The sequence below is a fragment of the Nilaparvata lugens genome, chromosome X (genome assembly GCF_014356525.2).
Source record: "Nilaparvata lugens isolate BPH chromosome X, ASM1435652v1, whole genome shotgun sequence".
NCBI classification, from domain to species: domain Eukaryota; kingdom Metazoa; phylum Arthropoda; class Insecta; order Hemiptera; family Delphacidae; genus Nilaparvata; species Nilaparvata lugens.
The window spans coordinates 4,620,002-4,645,189 of NC_052518.1; the positions used below are offsets into that span (position 1 = coordinate 4,620,002).

The 25,188-nt window shown below is 33.8% G+C and overlaps 1 protein-coding gene across 3 annotated transcripts in view; it reads right to left on the bottom strand.

Annotated features, from left to right (window-relative positions):
• The window catches only part of LOC111047425 (synaptotagmin-7), a 468,639-nt gene that overhangs the window by 305,982 nt on the left and 137,469 nt on the right, over positions 1-25,188 (bottom strand). For all 3 annotated transcript variants that reach the window (XM_039442272.1, XM_039442270.1, XM_039442271.1), the window contains one exon: positions 695-927. In XM_039442272.1, the coding sequence (XP_039298206.1) occupies positions 695-921 (227 nt within the window). In that variant the 5' untranslated portion in view covers positions 922-927. The remainder of the gene's footprint in view (positions 1-694; positions 928-25,188) is intronic.

A 25,188-nucleotide genomic window follows, 5' to 3' on the forward strand; every position in this document is an offset into this window, starting at 1 on the left:
CTTCAGAGATTGAAAATGGCTGATAAATGTGATGTATCCCATGTGATTCACTACCAAGTTAAGGGTTACGAATAATCGGCTTGAAATTTGGAACATAAGCTACCTTTATCTTCTTATTCCATCTTTCATCTATTGTATCACGATAAATAATACAGTATCACCACAAAATGATACAGTATCAACACAATATGATATAGTATCATCTCAATTTGTTACACAACACCTAAATTTGATACAAAACTTTTAAACCTCGAATGAGTCTACAAATTATGGGATATCTTCTTATGCCTTTTTTTTATAATATCACCATACAGTATCACTACAAAATGATACAGTATCAACAAAATATGATAAAGTAATTTGTATTCGGTTCTTTTTTACTGATGTGAACAATTTAACTTGAAAATAAAACTTGAAACAGTATCATCTCAACTTGATGTACATCACCAACATTTGATACAAAACGTTCAAACCTCGAATGAAGTCTACAAAACGTGGGATATCTTCTTATGCCATCTTTTGTTTATGATATCACCAAAAATGATACAGTATCAACACAATATGATACAGTATCATCTTAACTTGATACACAACACCAAAATTTGATACAAAACTCGAATGAATTCTACAAACCATGGGATATCTTTTTATGCTATTTTTTCTCTTTCTTATAAGTAAGTGACGCAGCACTCACCCGAATGTCCTGGTGGAGATGAGCGGAGTTCTCAGGCTGAGAAAAGTGGAGTTAGCGGGGCGACCAGGGGACGCAGGTCCCGCCTCCAGATCGCTGTTGGCAGCATCAGAGTTGGACTTACGACGCCTGCGCTGGCACCAGAAGTACCCGTACATGATCAGGAACAGAGCCAGCAATACTCCAACCACCGTCAGAATCACTCTGATAACGAGGTCCTGGCGCTCCATAGCCAGCTGACAAAATGCAATAAACATACAAACGCATGAATACCAACTATCATTTTCTGACAAAATACAATAAACATCAAGAGATAAAAACATGAAACAGTTATTTGTATATCTAGAGAGAAAAGTACTGTTTTTTCTCCCTGGGGGAAAAGTTTGAAGCCCCGAGGCGAAGCCGAGGGCAACAATTTTTCTGAGGGAGAAAAAACATTTTTCACTCGTGATTTACACAACATTTTCCCTCCACCTTCATTTTTATAGAAACTGCAAATAAAATAATTTTTAAAAAACGTACGTGACCAAACAATGTGTTACAACATAATCTAAAAATCTGGTGTGGTACACTCACACAACTTTCCTCGCTCATTGATCTATAAGCCTCATTAACGAGGATAATTTAAAAGGAATAAATAACATTATGCCGATTGGGGGCTAAATAATTGAAACTACGATGATACCATTGTGATTGTACATTTTCCTTTGTTTGAATTATGAAATTTGGGGATTATTTGAAAGTTGTCAAAACAGCTGTTCTACAAATAAAATATCGACATGAGTTCTTTTGAATAAACTGCTCTACCTTACGCACGGGAAGGAGGTTACAAAGTAAATTTCTCAGGGATGGGGTGGACCCCCTGTTGATTTCTCAGGGGGGAGACTCATGCCAGTTGATAGAGCTGATATATAACTATACAGGGTATGAATTTGAAAAAAAATCGGTCAAGTCATTTTTGAGAAAATCGTGATAGAAATTTAACAAAATTCATTCTTCTCAGGAATATTACGGAGTTCCTGCAATTTTCCAAGAAATGAGACTCATGTCAGTTGATAGGGCTTATAAATAGCTATCTAGGGTATAAAATTTGAAGAAAATCGTTAGAGCCGTTTTCGAGAAAACCGTGAAAAACATGGTTTTTAGCCATTATCCGCCATTTTTTCCGTTTATGCTTTTGGACTCAGGGGACCTTGAAACGTATAGAAAACATGAAATTGGGGTACCTTAATTTTTTTTGGAAAGCAATACTTTCCTTACCTATGGTAATAGGGCAAGGAAGTGATCAAACGTATAGAAAACATGAAATTAGGGTACCTTAAATTTTTTTGGAAAGCAATACTTTCCTTAACTATGGTAATAGGGCAAGGAAAGTAAAAAAGTAAACAGAAACAGCTGGCTTGTAATCACAGTGGCCGCCACAACTACAGCTATGATGAATTTCCCGTTTCAAATTTGATTAGTTAATGAGGAATATTCGTTGGCTGGTATTTTGAATAACATGGAATAATAAAACAATTTATACATTTATTTGAAGTTTGTAATAATTTTAGCATATGAACATAAATTTCATATATTGATCAAATGTCTGGTTGAGGTATTGAATTTAGTTGGATTAATGACTACTCTATATGCTTCCTCATCTGAGCTTAGACCTTCTAACCTATTCCAAATGTACGTTTTTAGATAGAGATGATTTCCATGTTATTTATATGGGGTTACTTTACGCTCTAGGGAGTGTTTCTGTTTTTTAGTACCGAGAGCGGAAAGGTAACACTTTAATATTATGCTCCAAGGAGTAAAGTAAGCAGTTAAGACAGGAGGTGGAGGAAAAGTAAATCAATCATCATTTTCTTATGTGTATTAGAAGCCACGAGTTATAACATAACACATGATATTCAACTGAACATCAAGATGTGAATGTATTAAAAGTAATTCAATCATCATTTATGTGTAATAGAGGCCACGAGTTATAGCATGAACCTTCGACTACAAACACATGAGATTTTTGTGATTTTTTAGGGTGATTGATCGATTGAATACTCTATTTATGTAGATTACTGGCTAAACACTCATATACACTCATGAGGAAAAACACTTCACTCACATAGGCTACTTTTTAACAAATTAATAAAAACAATATAAACATTTTGTAGTACCCTTTATTTTTTGAAATCTTTGAAATAGTTCAACATCTAGTCTCGACCCTAACTTAGGTCATTTTCTTCTGGTCAAAAAGACCCAAGTTTGGGTCGAAACTATTTTAAAGTTTTCGGAAATTAAGGGTACTACAAGATTTTCATATTGTTTTTATTAACTCATGAGGAAGTATTTCGAAGGGTTGAGGAAAAGCAATATGTTTTACATATTATTTCAAAGAACAGACGGCTTTCTTGGCTTGTCTATTATGTATTTGTATTATGTATATGTATTTAGACACAACGAATTCACGTTAAGAATACTGGAAGCTTCAATAATGTGACAAAGGGCTCGTGGAAGACCCCGGCTACAATATCTGATGCAAGTTAGCAAAGATCTGGGGATCCAGAGCTACATCCAACTGAAAAGTACAGCTCTGGACAGAAAACGATGGGACCAATTGAATGATTGAAGCTAAACAAGATACCCATATACAATAGCTTACAATACAGCAAAATTTTAGATGAATTTATACAATAGAAACTGAAAAAAATGAACGGAATATGATATGATAAGAAGCAATTTGGAATTACTATGGATAATATTGTTATGCATCTACATAGATTGGAGGAGTTTCAAACATATCAATGTCAAACTCTTTTGGAAGAATATTCAAAATATCCTTTCCAGTAACTCTATACAGAAATTTCAATTTCAATCATTCAGCTGAAGATTTGTTTACAATTTTTGATAAATGAAAAATGTTGCAGAAGTTTAGATTCACATGAGAATTCAGGAACAAAACTTACGATCAATAAAGTAATATAATTATGTAGGCTAAGTAAATGGAATATAAATTATTGATTGTTGAAATGAAGTAGGCTAAAAACTGGATGAGAGTAATCAAATTTCGGCAGTATACAGCAGTGGATATTGGAAAGAATATAATTTCATAAATATAAAGAAAATAAATAAAAATCTCAGTACCCTTTTTTAAAATATTTTATTACTAAAAAAAATTATTAATTTTAAATATTTTAAAAAAGGGTACTGAGATTTTTATTTATTTTCTTCATATTTATATTACAAGTAGCCCTATACAGGAAAGAGATAAATATAATTTAAATATATATACAATTTATTCTATAACGCGTTTGTAGGTTTGTATTAGTTGGATGGGTAAAGGAATAGTTTTCTACTTGTTGGTTGGATGGGTGTCATGTAATCGTTCTAGGGCTGGACAGTTTCAGTCATTTGTTCCAAAATATGTTTTTTTAAAGTCGGGATGAAGCTCGTTCGGCTCTCAATAGACCTGATAGAAACGGGAAGTGCATTCCATGCACGACAGGCACCAACTAAAAAGGATTTTGAGGGAATAGAAGGGGATGAAGGAGAAAAACCTTCACAAAAGAAAGGGTGAGAGTTTGGTCAGTTTGTTCTTGGCAGCCGTTATGAATGCAGAGTGAGAGGGGGCGATGTGTGACAGAGACATTACCACTCCTATACATCACTCTTGGTCACTCTTTTACGGTTTGAGGGACAGAGATCATGTAAAGGAGTTATAATACAAGGAGTCCAAGTGACATATTGTTAGTTTCGAGAAAATTGAGCCTAAATTTTATTTACATTAATTAATTCTTAATTCATGAAATAAATATAGAAATGATATTCACCTATTCCTATAACTATTCAGTATACTTTTACCAAATCAAACGTACAGTTTCATGTCTCAAATTGCTCTCCTTTCTCAATTATCAGCTAAATAGTGATAAGAAGTATCACTTGTACCCCTTCTTTACCAAACAAAACTCTATTGTCTAGCTACACATAAATCTATCAAATTTACCAGCAATTGAACAATGATTAATGACCTCATTGCAATATTATCTGATTTCGCTGATTGGTTCTTGAGGTATCTTTTGCTTGGTGACATGACTTAATCAAGGTTAAATTCAATTTGATGGATACGAGCAACCGTTGTCCTGTAAACAAGGGATCCAAGTCACTTGGACCCCTTGTTTAATCGAATAAACAGCTGTTCGAAAATGTAGTTTAAAAATTTTACACCAGATGTCAGCACTGATGTGACTTACGCTTAGATTTTTACTTTCAGCTATCGATTACTGTAGCTAACTCAAAAAAATGAAAAATGTCATTGGGACCCTTGTATTCTGACCCCCTCATGTTATATCTTGTAGCGTCTCACTATCAAGAATATAATTGCAGATCAAAACTTGTCAAGATTTTGTTTGTTATATATACTGATTGTGCCCATAATATTTTGTAATAAGACTATAATGAGATCCACGTTATAATAGCAGTGAAGAAAGATAGGAGAACAGAACAGTGTGCTGATTCTCTGCCTTGTTACTGCCTTCTGTAGAGAATAGCTGATGTAATATCAACTATTCATTCTTGTTCTTCGTCAGAACTGGCTTCTCCCACTTACACATGTATACTTTGGTTGATTTGTACACTATACTGTTTCTGAGCTGATAATGGTTATGTTGGAGTGGATTCCCACTTAGACCAGTTATAGAATAGACACTGCTGGGAAGTCTAGCCTCTGAAGCCAACATCTACTGCCATATCTCCGAATCGTGATGTCATCATCGGATAGAAAACTTTCAGATTGTGTCTATTTCAGAAGGATGTAAATTATTATGGGAATGGAATAGTAAAAATTAAATCTCAAAAACTGGAGGTCCAGGCTGGAGTACCTCAAGGCTCAATTCTGGGTCCCTTACTGTTTCTGTTGTATGTGAACCAATTACCAAAAGAGTTAAAAGATCACAGAGCTCTGTTGTTTGCTGATGACACATCGCTTATCTTTAACAATTATTTATTAGATAGTCTAGAAATAAATGCTTTTACTGGAGTACAGTCAATTGTCCAATTCTTGAAGCAAAGGCAATTAACAATAAATAGTAAGAAATTTCAATTCCTACAATTCAAAAGTAAATATAATTCAGTAGAGGATAGAGAAATAAATGTGTTTGTAGAGGAAAATGAATTAGACCAAGAAGAGAAAGTAGCATTCTTGGGAATTTTATTGGACTGGAAATTAACATGGCATCCTTACATTGAGAGGATATGTAATAAGATATCATCTGGGGTATTTGTCCTGCGGCAGCTTGCTAGGCTGAATGATAAAAAACTACTGTTAACTGCTTACCATGGACTTATACTATCTCATATTAGGTATGCTATTTTAGTATGGGGTAATTCATCTCAACAAAATATGGACAGAGTGTTTAAGATTCAAAAGAAGGCACTCAGATGTATAGAGAAAGTGAATAGGTTAGACTCTTGTAGGCCTTTATTTAAAAAGCTTGGTCTATTAACTGTGCCATCTTTGTATGTATATGAAGTTGTAATGCATGTGAAAACGAGTGGTGTGATCCAGAATTCAGATGTTCATGAGTATAATACGCGAAACAGAGCAGATTATCATATAATGGGTCACAATAGTAGGTTATTTGAACAAAAACCAGATTATATTGGTAGGAAATTTTATAACAAGCTACCTCAAATCTTGAAAAGTAATGATGATTTGAAGATTTTCAAAAAACAAATGAAAAAATATTTAGTTGATAGAGCTTTTTATAGTGTACAAGAATTCCTTTCAAACCTAAACTAGGTTGAACTACTTAGTGTTAGAACTATTATGTAATAACATGACTTGTCTTATACTCCATGACTGGAGTCTTTAGGACGTAATCTAAAAAAAAAAAAAAAATTATTCATTAAAATGATAAACTCCAGCTGCGCTCCCGCTGAAATAGACACAATCTGCTATGGGGAAACAATGTAAACAAACTCTACAGAAAAGTTTTCTATCCGATGCTGACGTCACGATTTGGAGATATGGCAGTAGATGTTAGCTTCATCGACTTTCAGTATGAATATACAATAGGCCGTGTCTATTCTATAACTGGTCTAAGGTTGAGACGACTTGTACACTGGAGTGTACATTGTCAGCTATCGTATAACAACAACTATACAGGTAGCAGTGGCCACAGTTCAGCTGTGGAGGTCTTGAAAAGTTGTGTTTTGAGAGAGAGGTGAGGTCTGAATAGAGTGAAATCCATATGTATAATGGGTCTACTATATTTCAAAAAATTTTCCAATTATTGATAATGGATTTCCATGATTAAGAAAAAATATTTTGTTTGATAATCATATTTCTAAATAGATTGTCAAAAAACGATCTGGCAACATCACGGAGCTAGAGAAAGATAGATTTTTAAATTATAGACAAGGAGAGCAACAACAATATTAATCAGCCATAATAACGTGTAGCCTACGTCACTATCAACCATCAATTTGCCATAAGTAATATGACTATCAATAATGTGAATGCATTAGGAAGCTCCCTGTTACCTAGGAGTCAGACTTGATAGATCCCTCACATATCGACAACATCTGCAGGGGTTGAGAGATGAACTGAAGACAAGGCTAAATATCATCAGAAAACTTGCGGGAACAACCTGGGGTTGTGACATGAATGCCCTTCGAACATCAAGTCTTGCACTTCTGTACAGTACAGGGGAGTACTGCTCTTCTGTCTGGGCTCGCAGCAGACATGTTGAGAAAATTGATACAGTTTTCAATGAAACTATGAGGAAGATAAGTGGGACATTGAGACCAACAGAGACTGAGTGGTTGCCTGTGCTTAGTAACATCATGCCTCCAGATCTCAGAAGGTTGGAGAAGAAGAACAAGTTCATTTCCCAGTTGCAACACATTCATGAGGATCTCCCAGTCTCTAGAGATTTGGCTAACCCTCCACCAAGGCGCCTCAAGTCAAGAAGATACTTGAGACTTGACGAGCAAGAGGAAATTAGAAGTGCAAGGGAGTTATGGAGACTGAGATGGTTTCAGGGAGAGGTCAGGAACAAAGGCCTTGTGGATGACACTAATGACATTGTCGCTGGCACCCAGCTGAGACGTAGAGAGATGGTGTGGCCTTAACCGGTTCAGGACGCAGGTGGGAAGGTGTGCTGAGCTGATGACAGCATGGGGATACACCTCTGATCCTCTGTGCCAATGTGGACAAATTCAATCAATGAACCACCTAATATCTGAGTGTCCACAACACTCCTATCATGGAGGGCTGTCGGCCCTCCATGATGTTATTGGAGAAGATGCGTGTTAGTGGCTCCAGAACGTTCTAAATTCTATTGGTATTTGAAATATTAAGTGTAAAATTATGTTTTTCTTCTAATTTTGGTCTATGCATGCATATATATATATATATATATATATATATATTATATATATATATATATATATATATATATATATGTGAATGCAGTTCAAAACATGTCATAATTTTGTCTTTAAAGTTTCAGGAGATGGAGATTGTGGTTAAAGTGGCATATACTCAGCATGAGTTTGAAGAGTAGTAAAGCTTACCTAAAGACCAGCAAGCAAAGGCATGCTTATTTTCGCTTATTTATGCTTTACAATTCTAAGTGAGCCAGCTAAAACATGTCTGCTAAGATGGGAAGCATGACAGAATCATATTGATTTTTTCAATACATCAATAAATTTTAGTTAGATTAGGATCCTCCTCAATTTGAATCAGGCAGCCTTTTGTTTTCCCAATTCCAAACAAAATACCTAAAATACTCGTTTCACTGGGAATTCGTGTCTGATTGTACATTATAACTGAAGAATATAAATTACTAAGTTACTTATTTTATTGTGATCTATTCATGTTTTTCTTATGAAATTCAATTATAGGCCTACAGCATGAAGACTATGTCCAATTCATTTGTACTGGTGGCAAAATTTTACATTAAAAATAATTATTTGATAAAATCCAAGTTCAATAGTAATGGAAACAAATTCCTTCAAAAAATAATTGATAATAATACGTTTCGAGGGAAAAAATTAAGAACAAAAAAAATGGGAAAGATCGGAGATTCGAACCGAGGAACCATCACTCCGTAAGCAAGCGTTTTACCGCTGCGCTACATACTAGACGATCGTATAATGTGGTCTTATAACCTGCTCATGAAAAGACACACTTTTGGCTATGGAACTTCATGTAGCCTACGGTAGCAAAGATGAATTTGAACATTAATTCTGAAAAATCTAGAAGGAAAATTGAAATTTGGGCTTCCAGGTGCACGCGATTGATATTTTTAGAATCTATGTTCAAAATTTGGAGATCTAAATCATTCCCGTTTTTCCGGTATGCAATCCACAAGTTGACATGTTTTGATGCGAACAAACGAACAAACAAACAAACGAACAAACGAACAAACGAACAAACGAACAAACGAACACACGAACAAACACAACCCTACTCTCTCTTATTATATAGATGGATTTCCATGATTAAGAAAAAATATTTTGTTTGATAATCAAATTTCTAAATAGATTGTCAAAAAACGATCTGGCAACATCACGGAGCTAGAGAAAGATAGATTTTTTAATTATAGACAAGGATAGCAACAACAATATTAATCAGCCATAATAACGTGTACGTCACTATCAACCATCAATTTGCCATAAGTAATATGACTATCAATAATGTGAATGCAGTTCAAAATATGTCATAATTTTGTCTTCAAAGTTTCAGGAGATGGAGAATGTGGTTAAAGTGGCATACTCATCATGAGTTTGAAGAGTAGTAAAGCTTACCTAAAAACCAGCAAGCAAAGGCATGCTTATTTTCGCTTATTTATGCTTTACAATTCTACGTGAGCCAGCTAAAACATGTTTATGATAAATGATTCTTAACATAATTTTTATTCCATTCAACTTGGAATATATTCTTACTACAAGAGAAACGTGGGAGCCCTAGCCTCATTACTCATTCATATATTCATTTATCAGCTTGGAAAGCGTATAATTTATCTCGTAAAACATTAAATTCTTCCACTGGTGATGAGACTGAATGTTAATTAAATGCGATGTCTCTGAATTCAATGAGACTGAGTTGTTGTAGATCATTGTGAAAGTAGACTGTGTGAGTAGAAATAATAATTATTTCATTGACTGTTCAAAAGGACCAGAAATGATTAGAAAATGTCATTCTGTGTCATTCTTTTGTGAAGGAACATTGAACTTTATTTTCCAAAAAACATTACAAACAAAGAAAACGAAAAACAATAAGGGAACTTACTTATCGCATTAGCAAGTTGATGATAAATGTAGCTTTATATTTATAGTTTATTAATAAGAAAGTAACATTGCTTCTATAAAAAGTATAATGCCTATTATAAATAATTACGGGTAATATTATTTGAGGGAAAATTATACCTGCATAGGTTTAAAACTGTGCGCAGGTAGGTTATTGAAAAAATATCAAACGACGACACTCATTACTCAAGAAAATTACAAACGAGTTGATAATTATAATTATAATTATAATTACTAACGTAGGTAGGTACCTAAAAAAAATAAAAGTGGAAACTTTTCAGAGATGAGGTGGAAGAGACTATAATTATAAAGAAGAAAGCAAGATTATGAATAAAACAAGCATTAAGACTAATTGAACAACAAAGTTCGCATAGCTATTTAATAGTTATGCTTTTCGAACCTAATGGTTTTGCAATTACCAACGATGACAATAATTATATTTAATTACATTACGGTACTAGTATGATACTATGAACAAGTTAACTAGAAAAGTAGAAATGAAAAGGAGTACTACGAAACTAAACTAACAGAACAAACAAAACAATTGATCATAAGTTACTGAAGCAATCAAATGGGTGCAAAGTGTTTTTAATCGTAAGCAAGTAACTCAAGATCTTTTGATTCAAAACTAGGGAGACTATTGAAATAGGAGTTCACTAAGATTATATTCAAGTATATATTTATCCAAATTTTTCCCTTTTCCGATATTCATATTAATACTCAGGAAATCTCGAGGAAGACTGTTCATCAATCTATTTGATACATAGATGAATTGTCGACGACATACATCAAGCACGGTCCGATCATTATCGTAGATTATGCTAGAAGGTCTTAAGTGGTATATGGGCTCACGCGGCTTGAAATTATTCTCATTTTTCAATATAAAGTGAAGAAGGCTTTTGGTGTACAACTACTGTCTCAGCGTTAAAACATTGAAATCAATAAAAAGATCGTTACTGGGGTATCGTCTAGGTTTGGATGAAATAGCTCTAATTAAAAACTTTTGAACAACGAATAATTTATTGAAATGAAGGTATCTGGCACCCCCCCCCCATGCAATTATTCCGTATTGCAATACTGATTGTCCATAGGCAAAGTAAAGTATACCAGACGAGCGATTTCCTTATTTTTTAGCATACCAATATTATAGAATTTGTGAATGAGGTATCTTGACCTACGGCATAAGCTCATAATTTGTACATTCCATCTTAAATGACAATCCAGAAGGAGATTCAACGTCATGTTCGAATCTCTCAAAAAAAGGTTTTGGGTTCTTTCTAGGCTGATAAGAGGCAAAGGCTTTGACTGTGAATGCCAATGGAGTAACGGTATGATTGAATTATCCATGATACCAGATGAAGCAACTACAGTGCAAGCCAAACATACAAAAGCCGCTCTCGATAATGCCTCGCTCAGGGCTGAGTCAGCTGTGCTATTTTGGGCTACACGTTATAATGACAGAGGTGAACAACGTTGCCGATTCTCTGCCTTGCCACTGCCTTACACAGATGATAGCTGATACTGATATTTGATCTAACACTAACGGTTCATTCTTCTTTAGAATTATAAATCCTATTTTATTCAAGGAAATCCTCGAATTTTCAAACATTAAACAATAAATTTTCATAGTTGAGATTGAATATGTTCTCAATCAATAATATTTTCACATTGTTGAAAGTCGATCTGGCAACGTTGCGGAGCTAGGAAAGGATAGCTCTATATGCTTTAGTGAATGATAGACAAGGATGGCAACTACAATGTTAATGAAAATATTCTGTGCCATTACTACGTGTCAACTATAGAACAATTTTTTTGAGATTTAATTGAAGATTTTTTTCACAATTCATGTTTGTCCAATAACTTCCAAAGTTCAGTTGGAAAGAATGGTAATTAAATGAAAAATACTAAGAAATTGTCAAAAAACCAGAGATTTATTGATACTTAGAAAGACCGGTTTCGGTTATTACACCATTGTCAATCTCTCATAAACTGAGATTGTCAGAGATTTTATTGTCAGAGGAGTTTATCAGAGATTGACAATGGTTGAGATCTATCTATATCAGTTTATCAGAGATTGAGAATGTTGTAATAACCGAAACCGGTCTTTCTAAGTATCAATAAATCTGTGTTTTTTGACAATTCCTTAGTCTCTTTCATTTAATATGAATAATTACCACACTATCAACTTCTCAACTACACAAAAAAAGAATGGTAATCATTATTTATGAATAATTGCAATATTTCAGTGGTCTTAATTGATTTTTTATATTCGAGTTTATTCCAGTTTCCATCAACAATCAGACTTTGAGGAAGGATATATTTGTTCCTTGAGCTGCGTTTACAATAGTCAGGTTTCCTTGAATTTATGTTTTCCAATATTGAAAACGTGATGTCATGTTCACTTGAATTCAAGTTTTCAAAACCTAAAAATAACATGATTATGGAGTAAATATCCAATTGTACTCAAAGTTTCTACATGTGCATCATACGTCTTCAGTTAGTTTTTTATACATTCTACATTGACTGACTACTGTTTTCATCTCATTTTATTATTTATGGATTGGGATGTAGCTTCAAGATCCAAGTATAAATGTACATGTGCATCATACGTCTTCAGTTAGTTGTTTTTATACATTCTACATTGATTGACAACTGTTTTCATCTCATTAGATCTTGTGGATTTGGATGTAGCTTCAAGATTCAAGTTGAGTCCAAAAGTCAATTTACTTCAGAAAAAAGGTCTACATTGATATAGTTAAATCAAATTTCTGCCTTTGAAACTTGACTTCAAGTTTGAAAAATAAATGCACTCTACTGAAACGTTAAGAAAAATTGAATTCAAGAGAGCTTGATCAATATGAACACGCCTTTTCGAATGTTTATGTTGAGAAAATATTAGATAACTCCTCGATAACTTATTAGATAACTCTGTCTAAAATATTAGATAAAATACTAAAACAACACCTCCAATGTTGTTTTTGTTGATTGGATGTGTTGGTGTGTGTGACTATACCAACAAACAATTTCTAAAACTCATTCCTGATATACAGACTTTCCAATTATCGAGCTGTTTTGAATATCGAATCAATTATCTGCTGAGGACTTTCGAAAAGTCATGTAGTTTGCATATGGAAGGGATAAATGGGGAAAACATGTCAACTTGAGTAGACTTGAGTATAATATGGAGAAATTAAAAGAGCGAACTCTCAAATTCAAATTAATTTTTCAGGCTAAGCGGTTATTGGAACGCGACAAAGCGTGTGATGACGCGACGTGACACGACATGAGTCAATATTACCACTACACTATCCCCCTTCAAATTAATGTGGAAGTTCATCGTTCCCTACATTATTCCTCCTATATATATGATGCTACTCGTGTACAGCACAATATAAAGAGAGATATCTAGTTTTTCTCTATTTTATATTTTTCTCTATATTATTCAGCAAGAGCGACTTAAAATCTAATAACTGTGTCATTGATAATCTGTCCAACTTTTGCCATGTCAACAAATAAAAAATTAATCTTATTTTATTCTATTCTATAATAATAATAATAATAATAATAATAATAATATCGAGTGACCTGGCTGGCTCAGGTCTGGTGTCAGAGTTTTCAGGTCACAGCTGATCAATTTCAGGGCCTCTGACATGACCTAACGACTGCTTTTTAGGCAGCCGGGACCGACGGCTTAACGTGTCCATCCGAAACACGGGAGTGGCCCGAGATAAATATCTTACCCGGGCCAGGATTTGAACCCGGGCCTCTGAATCATAAAGCCAGCATCTGATCCACTCGACTACGGCCAATCCTATTCTATTCTATTCTATAATCTTGATATATTGCAACAGGAGCGACTTAAAATTTAATAACTGTGTCATTGATAATCCGTCCAAACTTTGCCATCTCAACGAATAAAAAATTAATTCTATTTTATTCTATTCTATAATCTTGATACATTGTGATAGATGCTATCCGTGAATTTTCATTCATACATTCTGAAAACGTAATTTTATAACTGTGTCATTGATAATCTGACCAAACTTTGCCATGTCAACAAATAAAAAATTAATTCTATTTTATAATCTTGATATAGCCTATTGTGATAAATGCTATCCGTGAATTTTCATTCACACATTCTCAATACGTAAGATATCTTGAGAAAATGATTATCCTCGTTTTCCAGACATTCCAGAAGATAATAAGCATGATTCTGATTGTGAAATGGAGTACCAATGAAAGTTAGACCTATGATTAGTATGAAAGGGGCTGAGAGGTCACTTGGGGATTGTATATTAAAGTTAAAATCTGGGAGCACCTGAGTAGGTGCTTCTTTACAATCATAGCATTGAATTCTCCGTGTCTGCTCATTTCTATAAAAGATAATTCATTCTTCGTGGAAATTCGAATTAAAATGTTCTCCAAACGAATGCTTAGCAAGCAGTGTACAGCTACGTTTTCCTCAACGTTTTCCTCATTTGGAGCAGTTCTTATTGGGAGAGTAAATCCCCAAGCAAATGATGCTCTCTCCAACTGATGCTCTTTTTTGTTTTAATAATCTCCAAGTCGAAATATCTCAAAAACAAATTGTGAATTTATGATTTTTTGGACAGTTTTATTCAACTTATTTCCTTGTGCTATTTAGTACTTCGTTCAATATTTGCAGTAGCAGAGGTCATTAGATCTACTTATTGCATAGAAGTCATTATTTCTGTTTATCATTTTTTTGATTGAATAGAGGTAGCTCTTATCAACTCTTCCATAAGATATTTGGGATTATTGTCATTATAAATGAGAAAAATTATACGCTCCAACATCGTCTCTTCATTTCTCTTTCTCCTTCTTCTGTGGGCCAAAAAGATTTCTATCTCATTTCATAAAAGTCCATAGTTTTTCCAATCATTTCTTCTATTGAATTGGGGTGGGTTCAATCAATTCTTTTATCGGATTAATTGTCATTAAAAATGTAAGCGTCTGTACGTTATGAAGATTTCTATTTCATTGCTTAGTAGCGTCATCATTCGAATCAATCATATTGTCATTACGCTTCCCATATTAGACGAATTGGCGCGCTGACATAGAGCAATATGAATGAATTTAAGCATTTGCTTATACTTCCAAAATATGGAGCATTTGCTTCATTTTCTATGAATAAACGTGAGCAAAACCTCTTGCAAATGCTCATCAAAAAATAGTTCGAGCATTTGCTCAAAAGTAAAAGCTTATACTCAAAATTGTTTGAATAAACTAGAGCATTTGCTCAACTCTAGGGCATTTAAGAAGATGCGAGTGTAGACGATTATAAGAAGCTATTGATATTATAAGAATATGCTGAAGATTATTATAGAGATGACATTTTTTACGCTATTATTTCAAAATTCTAAACTCAACTAACCTAAAACTCTATTCATTCCATAAATAGAAAAGAGAGCAGACGACGTAAACACAAGCGGTGCCCCCTACTTGCATATTTAGCGCTTCCGTGAGCTATAAAAACAAAGTAAGGCTACAAAAGCGAATCAGCTGATGAAAAATCTTTAAAATACGTGAGCATTTGCTCCAGAGTTCAGGAGCATAAGGTAAAAGTATAAAGTAAAGCTTATTCATATAAAAATGAGCAAATGCTTTTGCTTCTACTTTTTGCTCATGAGCAAAACCTTATGCTCCATGCTCTTGCATGGATTTGCAAGGAAATGCTCTTGCATTTGCTCTGGTTTTATTCATATGGGCCATTGATGCTGTGAGAAGAACTGGGTTCATCTTAAAGGCATCAATTGCTATAATGAACATTTTCGTTTATGAATCGAGACTCTTGAAAAGAAGCTGCACAATAGTATTGTCCTGATAATGATCTTGAGGGGGCCGGTTTCAAAGTTCGGGATTTATCCAAGTCCTAGACTTTAAACAGCTGGAGTCAGAAAATTGGCTTTCCAGAACGGGGCGTAGTCGCAGTGTTCATGACAGTAATTGCAGTTTTCATTTTCTCATTTCTATAATTGGAAACGTTTTTCCTTGACGAAATCAAACATTCCTAAATAATTCAAAATAGCTGAAACTTCACACTATTTCATCTTTATTTTATTCCGTGTTCAATTTTCTAGTTTTTCAAAATTTAATTCAAACGTGACTATGACAATGGCCCATATGAATAAAACCAGAGCAAATGCTCATGAGCAAGAGCATGGAGCATAAGGTTTTGCTCATTAGCAAAAGGTAGAAGCAAAAGCATTTGCTCATTTTTATATGAATAAGCTTTACCTTATACTCTCACCTTATGCTCCTGAACTCTGGAGCAAATAGCAAATGCTCAAGTATTTTAAAGATTTTTCATCAGCTGATTCGCTTTTGTAGCCTTACTTTGTTTTTATAGCTCACGGAAGCGCTAGATATGCAAGTAGGGGGCACCGCTTGTGTTTGCGTCGTCTGCTCTCTTTTCTATTTATGAATAGAGTTCTAGGTTAGTTGAGTTTAGAAACAATAGCGTGAAAAATCTCATCTCTATAATAATCTTCAGCATAATCTTATAATATCAATAGCCAGCCTTCTTATAATCGTCTACACTCTCATCTTCTTAAATGCCTATTTCCTATTTTGTGATGGCTATCTTGATATCAGGTAGCTATCTTTTGTATTTATTCTTTGTAGGGATAATGGTGATATATAATAATGGTTGAATCTAGGAAGAGTTTTATAGTTCTCAACTATCGGTTGTGATCGTATCTGGTATAGTTTCCTCTTCCTCATACGAATTAGTTGAGTCATTCTACTATGAGCAAAAGGTGATAAGCTGCTCTAGACTAGGCTCACTTTTTTGAAGCATTTGCTTCAGAAGTTGAGCAAATAATGCTCTAGTTGATTCATACAGATTTGAGTATAAGCTTTTACTCTTGAGCAAATGCTCCAACTATTTTTTTGATGAGCATGAGCAAAAAGTTTTGCTCACGTTTATTCATAGAAAATTAAGCAAATGCTCCATATTTTAGAAGTATAAGCAAATGCTCAACTTTATTCATATGGCCCATTAACTGTTCATTCTTGTTTCACATAATCAATTACTTCTATTCACCAAGAAATATAATCTTCATTTTTCGAATAATAGATTTTTTGAAATTGAATATTTTGATTATTGATTATATTTCCACATTGTTAAGAACGATCGAGCAACGTTGCGGAGCTAGGAAAAGATAGCGCTATCTGCTTTGTCGAATGATAGACAAGGATAGCAACATTGTTGAAAAACGATCTGAGAACGTAACGCAGCTAGAAAAGGATAGCGCACTCTCGTTTGTTGAATAATGAACGAGGATAGAAACACCGAAGTTGATCAAATTCTGCCATTATAACGTGGACCTCACAATAGGTTGTAAGCTGTATCAACAGATAAAGCCTGAACGTTTAGGTGTGGAATGGGCCAATTTCTTGAAGATTACACGCGTTTTGAGCAAACTCATAGCGTCATCAGGTCTAAAATTACCAAATCACTGCTTAAGTAAATGTATTAGTGTTAAAGTGAACATTCTGTTGTTGAAGTGAATGCTCAAGTGTTAAAGTGCATGCTCTATAGTGAGGTCCACATTATAATGGCAGTGTACGATTGACAATACTGTTGCTGTCCTTTTCAATCATACAACAAAACAGAGAGCACTATCTCTCTATCGCTTTGCAATGTTGTCTATATGCCTGAATATTTTATATTTACTTTTGACAGTGTCACCTGGTCATATGGGACATATATATGAATCATATATTTATCTCATATTGATCAGGATTTTAGAGTTTTAATTTAAAAAAGTTTAATGAACAGTGTTTGATGCAAGCAGCGACATGGTTTAGGGCTAACGGCTTCATGCTCAACGAGAATAAAACACAGACTATGCACTTCACCCTTAGAGGTGGCTTAGATTGTGTGGATGCAATAAGCGATGTAAAATTTCTGGGGATATTCATTGACAGATATTTGACTTGGGAAGCTCATATTAATTATATATCAAGCAAACTTTCAAGAGTGATTTATCTGATCAGACAACTGAAAAATCATGTTCCAGATAATTATTTGAGATCGATATATTTTGCCTTTTTTCAGAGTATTGCAACATATGGCATACTACTGTGGGGAAATAGTAGTCATGCAGAAAATATTTTATTATTGCAAAAGAAGGTGGTCAGGGTTTTAACTGATTCTCATAGACTAGCACACTGTAAGCCTCTTTTCGTCCAGCTTAGAATAATGACAATAGTGAATTTTTACATTTATACTGTATCGTTGCATGTTAAAAAAAACTCATCCAATTTAAAATTAAGGCATCAAACTCATAGCTATAACACAAGAAATTGTCATAGGATTGATATTCCCTATCATAGGTTATCCAAAACAGCCAAAAGTTATGATACATTTGGTATAAAAATTTGCAATAAATTACCTTCAGATTTAATATCAGAGACAGAAAAGAAATTTAAGACGAGATTATTGAATTGGCTTGTGATAAATCCTTTTTATAGTGTTGAAGAGTTCTTTGAGAGTGAAATAATTGTTGCTTAGAGTTAAGAGGTTTCTATTTGTATTTATATATTGTTCTAAAGGCTCAAGTTGTGCTGTAAGGAATATGTTTTGTACATTCAAATGAATATTATTATTTGAAAATCCAATTGACTTACAGTTTACTTAGATACTGTATTATTTTAAGACTCAGTAATGTAATTTTGTATGTACAGTTGCTGTAAAATTTGATTTTATCTTTTGTCTTACTATAATCAATATTTGACTTTGCCTATTGTTCTAAGAATTTAACGGCAATAAAATCATATTTATTCATTTATTTATTTATTTTATGACAAGGCAGAGAATCGGCAACGCTGTTTTCCCGTCTTTCACCACTGCTACTATGACGTGGATCTCACTATAGGAGAAATACAGCTGTCACTAAGGATGGATCTACCATTTTGGACCAGAGAGCAAACATCCGAGCTAATGGAGACTCTACATTACCAATGACGTAGTTCCATTAATTTGAGCTAGCTGTAGATTATCACTACTGTATAATACAGTATTATACTCTGTAATGCTGTATAATTGAATATGATAATAGGCATGTTCCATTAGAGTACATTAAGATTAGATAATTCTATTCAATAAAGTAAATTCGTTGATGGGAAGACCTCTGAGGGAAGGTCTCACCTCGCCTGTATATAAGCCGTTAATGGCCTTACAGATATCACACATCAGCCGGGTCCGACAATCTAACGTGCTCAATCGATAACAATAGAATGACCTGGTTGATAACGTTTTCCGATGAGTTTGTTTGAACGAGGAATCTCTACCACAGTATACATACAGTACGGAAACTTGGCTAGTACCCTGACGCTAAAATCCGCCATCTTGTTAGGAAGCGCCGCATTGTAATAGTATTGATGGTAGGTTCGGATCACTTCAATGATCCGGATCAATTGATCTCGTTCACTGCTACGAGCCAATCAGAAGACCAGGATTGGAACTTCCCAAGGTCACGTGACGGGTTTAGTATTGGGGTCATGTAAAAACCATTGGTTAGATAAGCGATTGATTACAAGTTTCCATTCTGTACCTATTCTGTGTCTCTAAGCTTCTACTCAGGCACTATTCACTAGACCACGGATGACTACATTCTATTCAATAATGTGCAGTTTTGAAGTATTTGGATATTAGGGGTTTGTTTAACGATGGTTTTACCAGTTTTTGGAATATTATATGAAGGACAATTCAATACAAGATTGAAAAAATGGAAGATAAGAATCCTGGGCTGAGTTCCTTGATAAGTTGATATAATTAGTGTGATATCTGTCACCTGGTCATATGGGACATATATTTGAATCATATATTTATCTCATATTGATCAGGATTTTAGAGTTTTAATTTAGAAAAGTTTAATGAACAGTGTTTTTGTCTTTGAACAATTTTTGTCATCGACAGAAAGATTGTTTATTTCATTTGTTGTCAAAATTAATGTAGTTTCTCTTTTGTTTTTAATAACAAACGTGCCGCTTGTGCGACAGATAAAAATATGTACTGAAATGTATTTCATGTTTGGCATTGACTGAGTTATATTTTATATTTTAAGAGTAAAATAAATTTTACTCTTGGTCGTTGTGTGAGAGTCGGTGTGTGAGCTCATTCGTTAGGACTGTGAGTAAAGTCCGGCTGTTCTGGTGAAGGGGATTGATTTTGCTCTTGTTTTATAATACAGTTTTCCTGTCGCAGTTCGGGCAGTTTAAAGAGAATTGTATTATTGAATAGGACGGGATCTGAACCCATTTCATTAGATCAGTTATTTTGATTTTTAATTGATAATTAACGCCGCGAAATACCAGTGGATGCCAAAGTGGGAAGCTATTTCAAAAAGGTAGGTGACTACTGAGTCATTGTTCTTAAATTTTTCATAACCATAAACATTGAATCTTCATTAGCAGCAAAGCGAGTAGCCCCTGAAATATTCATCTGATTATTATTATTTCGTAATTTCTAAATATAATTCTAATTTTGTAATAAATAATTTATTGTTTTGTTTTAAATATCAAAAACCTGTACGATCTTTTCTTGTGTTTTTTTTTTCATTTTCCCACCCTTACATATTGGTGAAGGCAAATATATTGCTTACATATCATAACCTCAAACTTTAGACAACATTAAATTTTTATCAAAATTTTTGGAGAGAAATAGTACAGGCTCAGCCTATTTCTTCCTCCAATGTCATAATTATTTATCATGATTGTAGTATTTTGAACGATAAATAAATTTCTATATTGTAAGCAATAGTTTTTATCATTCACGTTAATATAATAAGTTACGATGATTCTTCTCTCCACTCTTGTTATTCTCAAGTTGAACCATACATTGATAAATTTTGATACACATTGTATCAAGATCAATTGAGGGCATTTACATTAGTCAATTTACTCGAATTCTAGTTTTGTGTAAAATGAATGTATTTTGCAAACTTGAAGACAAGTTTACAAGGAGAGAAACTTGAATCCACTATACTTCATCAAGTTTTGTAGATGTTGAATGGTTTGACTTATTGTATTCAACTTGAATCTTCAAGGTAAAATTCAACCTACAAACGCGAAAATAAGATAAAACCAGTTTTCGGTTAACATAGAGTGTCTAAAACAACTGAATAGAAAGGTTGGATGCAAAAGAAAGTTTGATATGAGGAAGAAACCTTTGAGATTAATTGTATTTCCACTTCGAAATCATAATTATTATACTTTTGAAGTTATACTAGCTTTACCAAAAGATTCGAAGAGACTTGACCAATGTGTATGTGCGAGTAGCTTTATCGATTCAGTGACGAATTTGATAATTCTGAGATCTATTTGTTGGAAATCATGTCTTTAATCTGAGACCCATCTTCCGAGAAGTAGATAGACAAGATGAATGGAAATGAAACTGGAGATAAATAGCAGATAATGATCATTAAGATGATCAACCATTAAGATTAATGATGGATGAATTATGAACGTTTCAGGATGGCTGCAAATCACGAGTAGGAAATTTAGAACAAAATCACTTAATGATAGCGATCCTGGCTCATGAGTGGTCTACCGTCTCTCCCCATTAATCTCAACTTGATCCGAGACGAGCGTTTAGCTAACCTCTTACTTAATTCCCGTATAAAACAGAGAATCTGTCTTTCTCAGACGCATTCCGGAGAAATTTTGCTGCAATCTTTGGACGTTGGGTGATGTTATTATCACTGGTGCATCCCCAAAGTTCACGTCATAAATCTATACCCATTTTGTGATTCCTTTAAGATTTCTCTTTTCAAAACACAGGAATATTGTCTATTCTTGTCATTCTACATGGCGTAATTTGGTGTCAACATGTTAACATCTTAAAGTACTTTCCAATGGTTGCTAATCTCTCTGCATTTGATTTCTTTTTCACCTTTTTCTGCTTCATTTCTTCATCTTCTTGATTTTCATGAATTTTCATCAACTTCTCAATTTCTCCATCTTCATCATCATCTTCTTCTTCATTTCTTTCTTCATCATCTTTATTTCTCCTTCTCAGCTTTGCATCGTACTAAGCAATTTGACTCATGTGAATTTTTCATGTAGAACAGGTTATAACACCATAATGAATCAATCAATAGGATGTACCAACAATTAAGTTAAATCACAAACCAGACCCATTAACCCATATGAATAAAACCAGAGCAAATGCTCATGAGCAAGAGCATGGAGCATAAGGTTTTGCTCATGAGCAAAAGTTAGAAGCAAAAGCATTTGCTCCTTTTTATATTAATAAGCTTTACCTTATGCTCCTGAACTCTGGAGCAAATAGCAAATGCTCACGTATTTTTAACATTTTTCATCAGCTGATTCGCTTTTGTAGCTTTAATTTGTTTTTATAGCTCACGGAAGCGCTAAATATGCAAGTAGGAGGCACCGCTTGTGTTTGCGTCGTCTGCTCTCTTTTCTATTTATGAAATGAATAGAGTTTTAGGTTAGTTGAGTTTAGAATTTTGAAATAATAGCGTAAAAAAATGTCATCTCTATAATAATCTTCAATATATTCTTATAATATCAATAGCCTTCTTATAATCGTCTACACTCTCATATTCTTAAATGCCTATTTCCTATTCTGTGATGACTATCTTTTGTAGGAATAATGCTGATATATATCATGGTTGAAACTAAAAAGAGTTTTATAGTTCTCAACTATTGGTTGTGATCGTATCTGGTATAGTTTCCTTTTCCTCATACGAATTAGTTGAGCCATTTTACTATGAGCAATAGGTGATAAGCTGTTCTAGACTAGACTCACCTTTTTTGAAGCATTTGCTTCAAAAGTTGAGCAAATGCTCTAGTTCATTCATACAATTTTGAGTATAAGCTTTTACTCTTGAGAAAATTCTCAAACTATTTTTTTGATGAGCATAAGCAAAAGGTTTCGCTCACGTTTATTCATAGAAAATGAAGCAAATGCTCCATATTTTAGAAGTATAAGCAAATGCTCAACTTTATTCATATGACCCATTGAGTTTACACACCCAGGCGCCTATGTCCTATGATTCCTACAAGTTAAATTGTCGGTCCCGGCTGAAGTATGACAGTCGTAAGGCCCATTGACGGCTTATATTGTATTCGGGGGGATGGACCTTCCAGCATGGGACTCCCCACCAACAAAAGTCATACGAATTTACTTTACTTACAAGTTATTCGTGCGAATTTTCCATCCAAAAATTATGAAATCTTTTAAATAATTTTTACAATTTAGTAAGTTTGCTCGTCAATAATTGATACGTTTCTAACTTGGAAAAGTGAATGTTTGGGCTACGAACTCTGATCTCTCTAGCCAGGATATTTGCCTACCTTCTCCTGATGGTTCTCATCTGATATTTTCCGTCTTAGTTTCTCATCTGAAATGCTCTCTTCTGATGATAACTTCATATCTTAGTACACTTTCCTGCTATTTGTACTGAGTTTGTCAGTGATTGTCAATGACACAATAATTGGCCAATTATTTTATAATTTTATTGAATGAGCGAAGAAAATTCTATGTTCCAAGTCAATCGGCGTTTGTCTGGTTGTTTGTTTGTACCGCAGTTACAGTCGCAGTTATGGACCGACTTGAAAAAAAATGGTATACAAGCACTTTGTAACAAGGCGCAGAAACGTATATTTATTTGAAATTTTCAAATTCATCCCCGTTTCAAGATGGCGGCCCCTTATTCGGAAATTTTACCCTAAAAATCAACCTTTTCAATACTTTATCGGATCAGGTTCAAATCAGGTTCATTCTTCTCAGCGCTTTAAAGCGGCACTATTTCATGTATCACATGTTCAAAATTTGTTATTTTTGTAATTAGAATTTTTTTTTTGAAACCGTTCCAAGGCGGTTTCATTTCATGCATTAGGTGTTGAAAATTTTGAATTTTTAATAATTTTTTTTTTTTTTTTTTTTTTTTTAATCACATTACTATTGCTATCTAGTCTTGAGACTAATGAGCAAATTTTATCAAACCTAATTTACTAATTGTATATAATATGGACTACAGTGAAACTCTCTTTAGAATTTCTTACTGCTACCTACTAATAATTATTATGTACATCTATTAACTGTACTACTTAAGCTAGATTTCACTCAATCACTGCTCTGCTCGATGACTATTTTCCGCCCCAGATTTCAAGTTTCAGATTTTTTATCTCTTTAACCGTGCATCCTAACTCAAAAGTGTAAAAAACTTCTATTTCTCAGTGTCCTCCACCGATCCTATAACTATTGCATATAGCCTATCATCATATTCTAAATCCAATTTGTAAGTGTGTTTGTGTGTGAATAGGCTGGCGTGTATGTGAGTAGTGATGTTAGTGAGTGTAGCGAGTTCTATTGTTCTCCTAACTACTAGTTTTCTCGTCAACTACTATTATTAATCGAACGCAGTATAAGAACACATACTCACCTTAATTCAGATCATGTATCAGGCAATCAGTTCAGCAATATAATAAATCATAGAGAAAAGATATCCTATAAGAAGTTATCCCATGGTTTATATCGTTCATGTTCCAAATTTCAAGCCGATTTTTGTTAATTCAATCTGATTATTGTTTCTTTCACATTATTATTCTAGATTTGAACTTGGTGTGATTGTTAGAAATCAAATTATGAATGATTATTTAACTGTTAGGGGATCCCATTTGTACTCTAGTTCATGGGTTTCTCATAGTTGAGTAGGTTAATTTCCAATAGAATTAAATTCTATATTTTTTTATAGACTCATTGTATTACATTCTAGATACTTTGTACTTTTTATGTTTCAATTGCTTGTTGTATTTTTTGAAGGGAATACATTTATTTATTATTACTATTTTTTACAATGGTGGATAATCATCAACGTACTTCAAACTTAATTTTAGGGGGGGGGGAATAATTTTCAGTGAAAGGGCCTCAGTTCGAATTGAGACGTAACTGGAAAAACATGTAATGGTGTGCGAGCCTCAGTCCTCAGATTGGGCCCATTTTTCATTCAGAGGGACAAATTGTTGAGTTTTCAGTTATCAGTAATTTTTATCTATTTGAATAGGGAACCAAATTTAATAGAGTTAGTATGGAGTAGAATCAGGAAATTATTTGTGTGTGTGAGTTCAAGTATAGTGAGTTTTATTAAAGGGTATGTGAGTGTTTCTGAAGAGTCCAAGTTTGAATATTGTTGAAATGGTGAGTG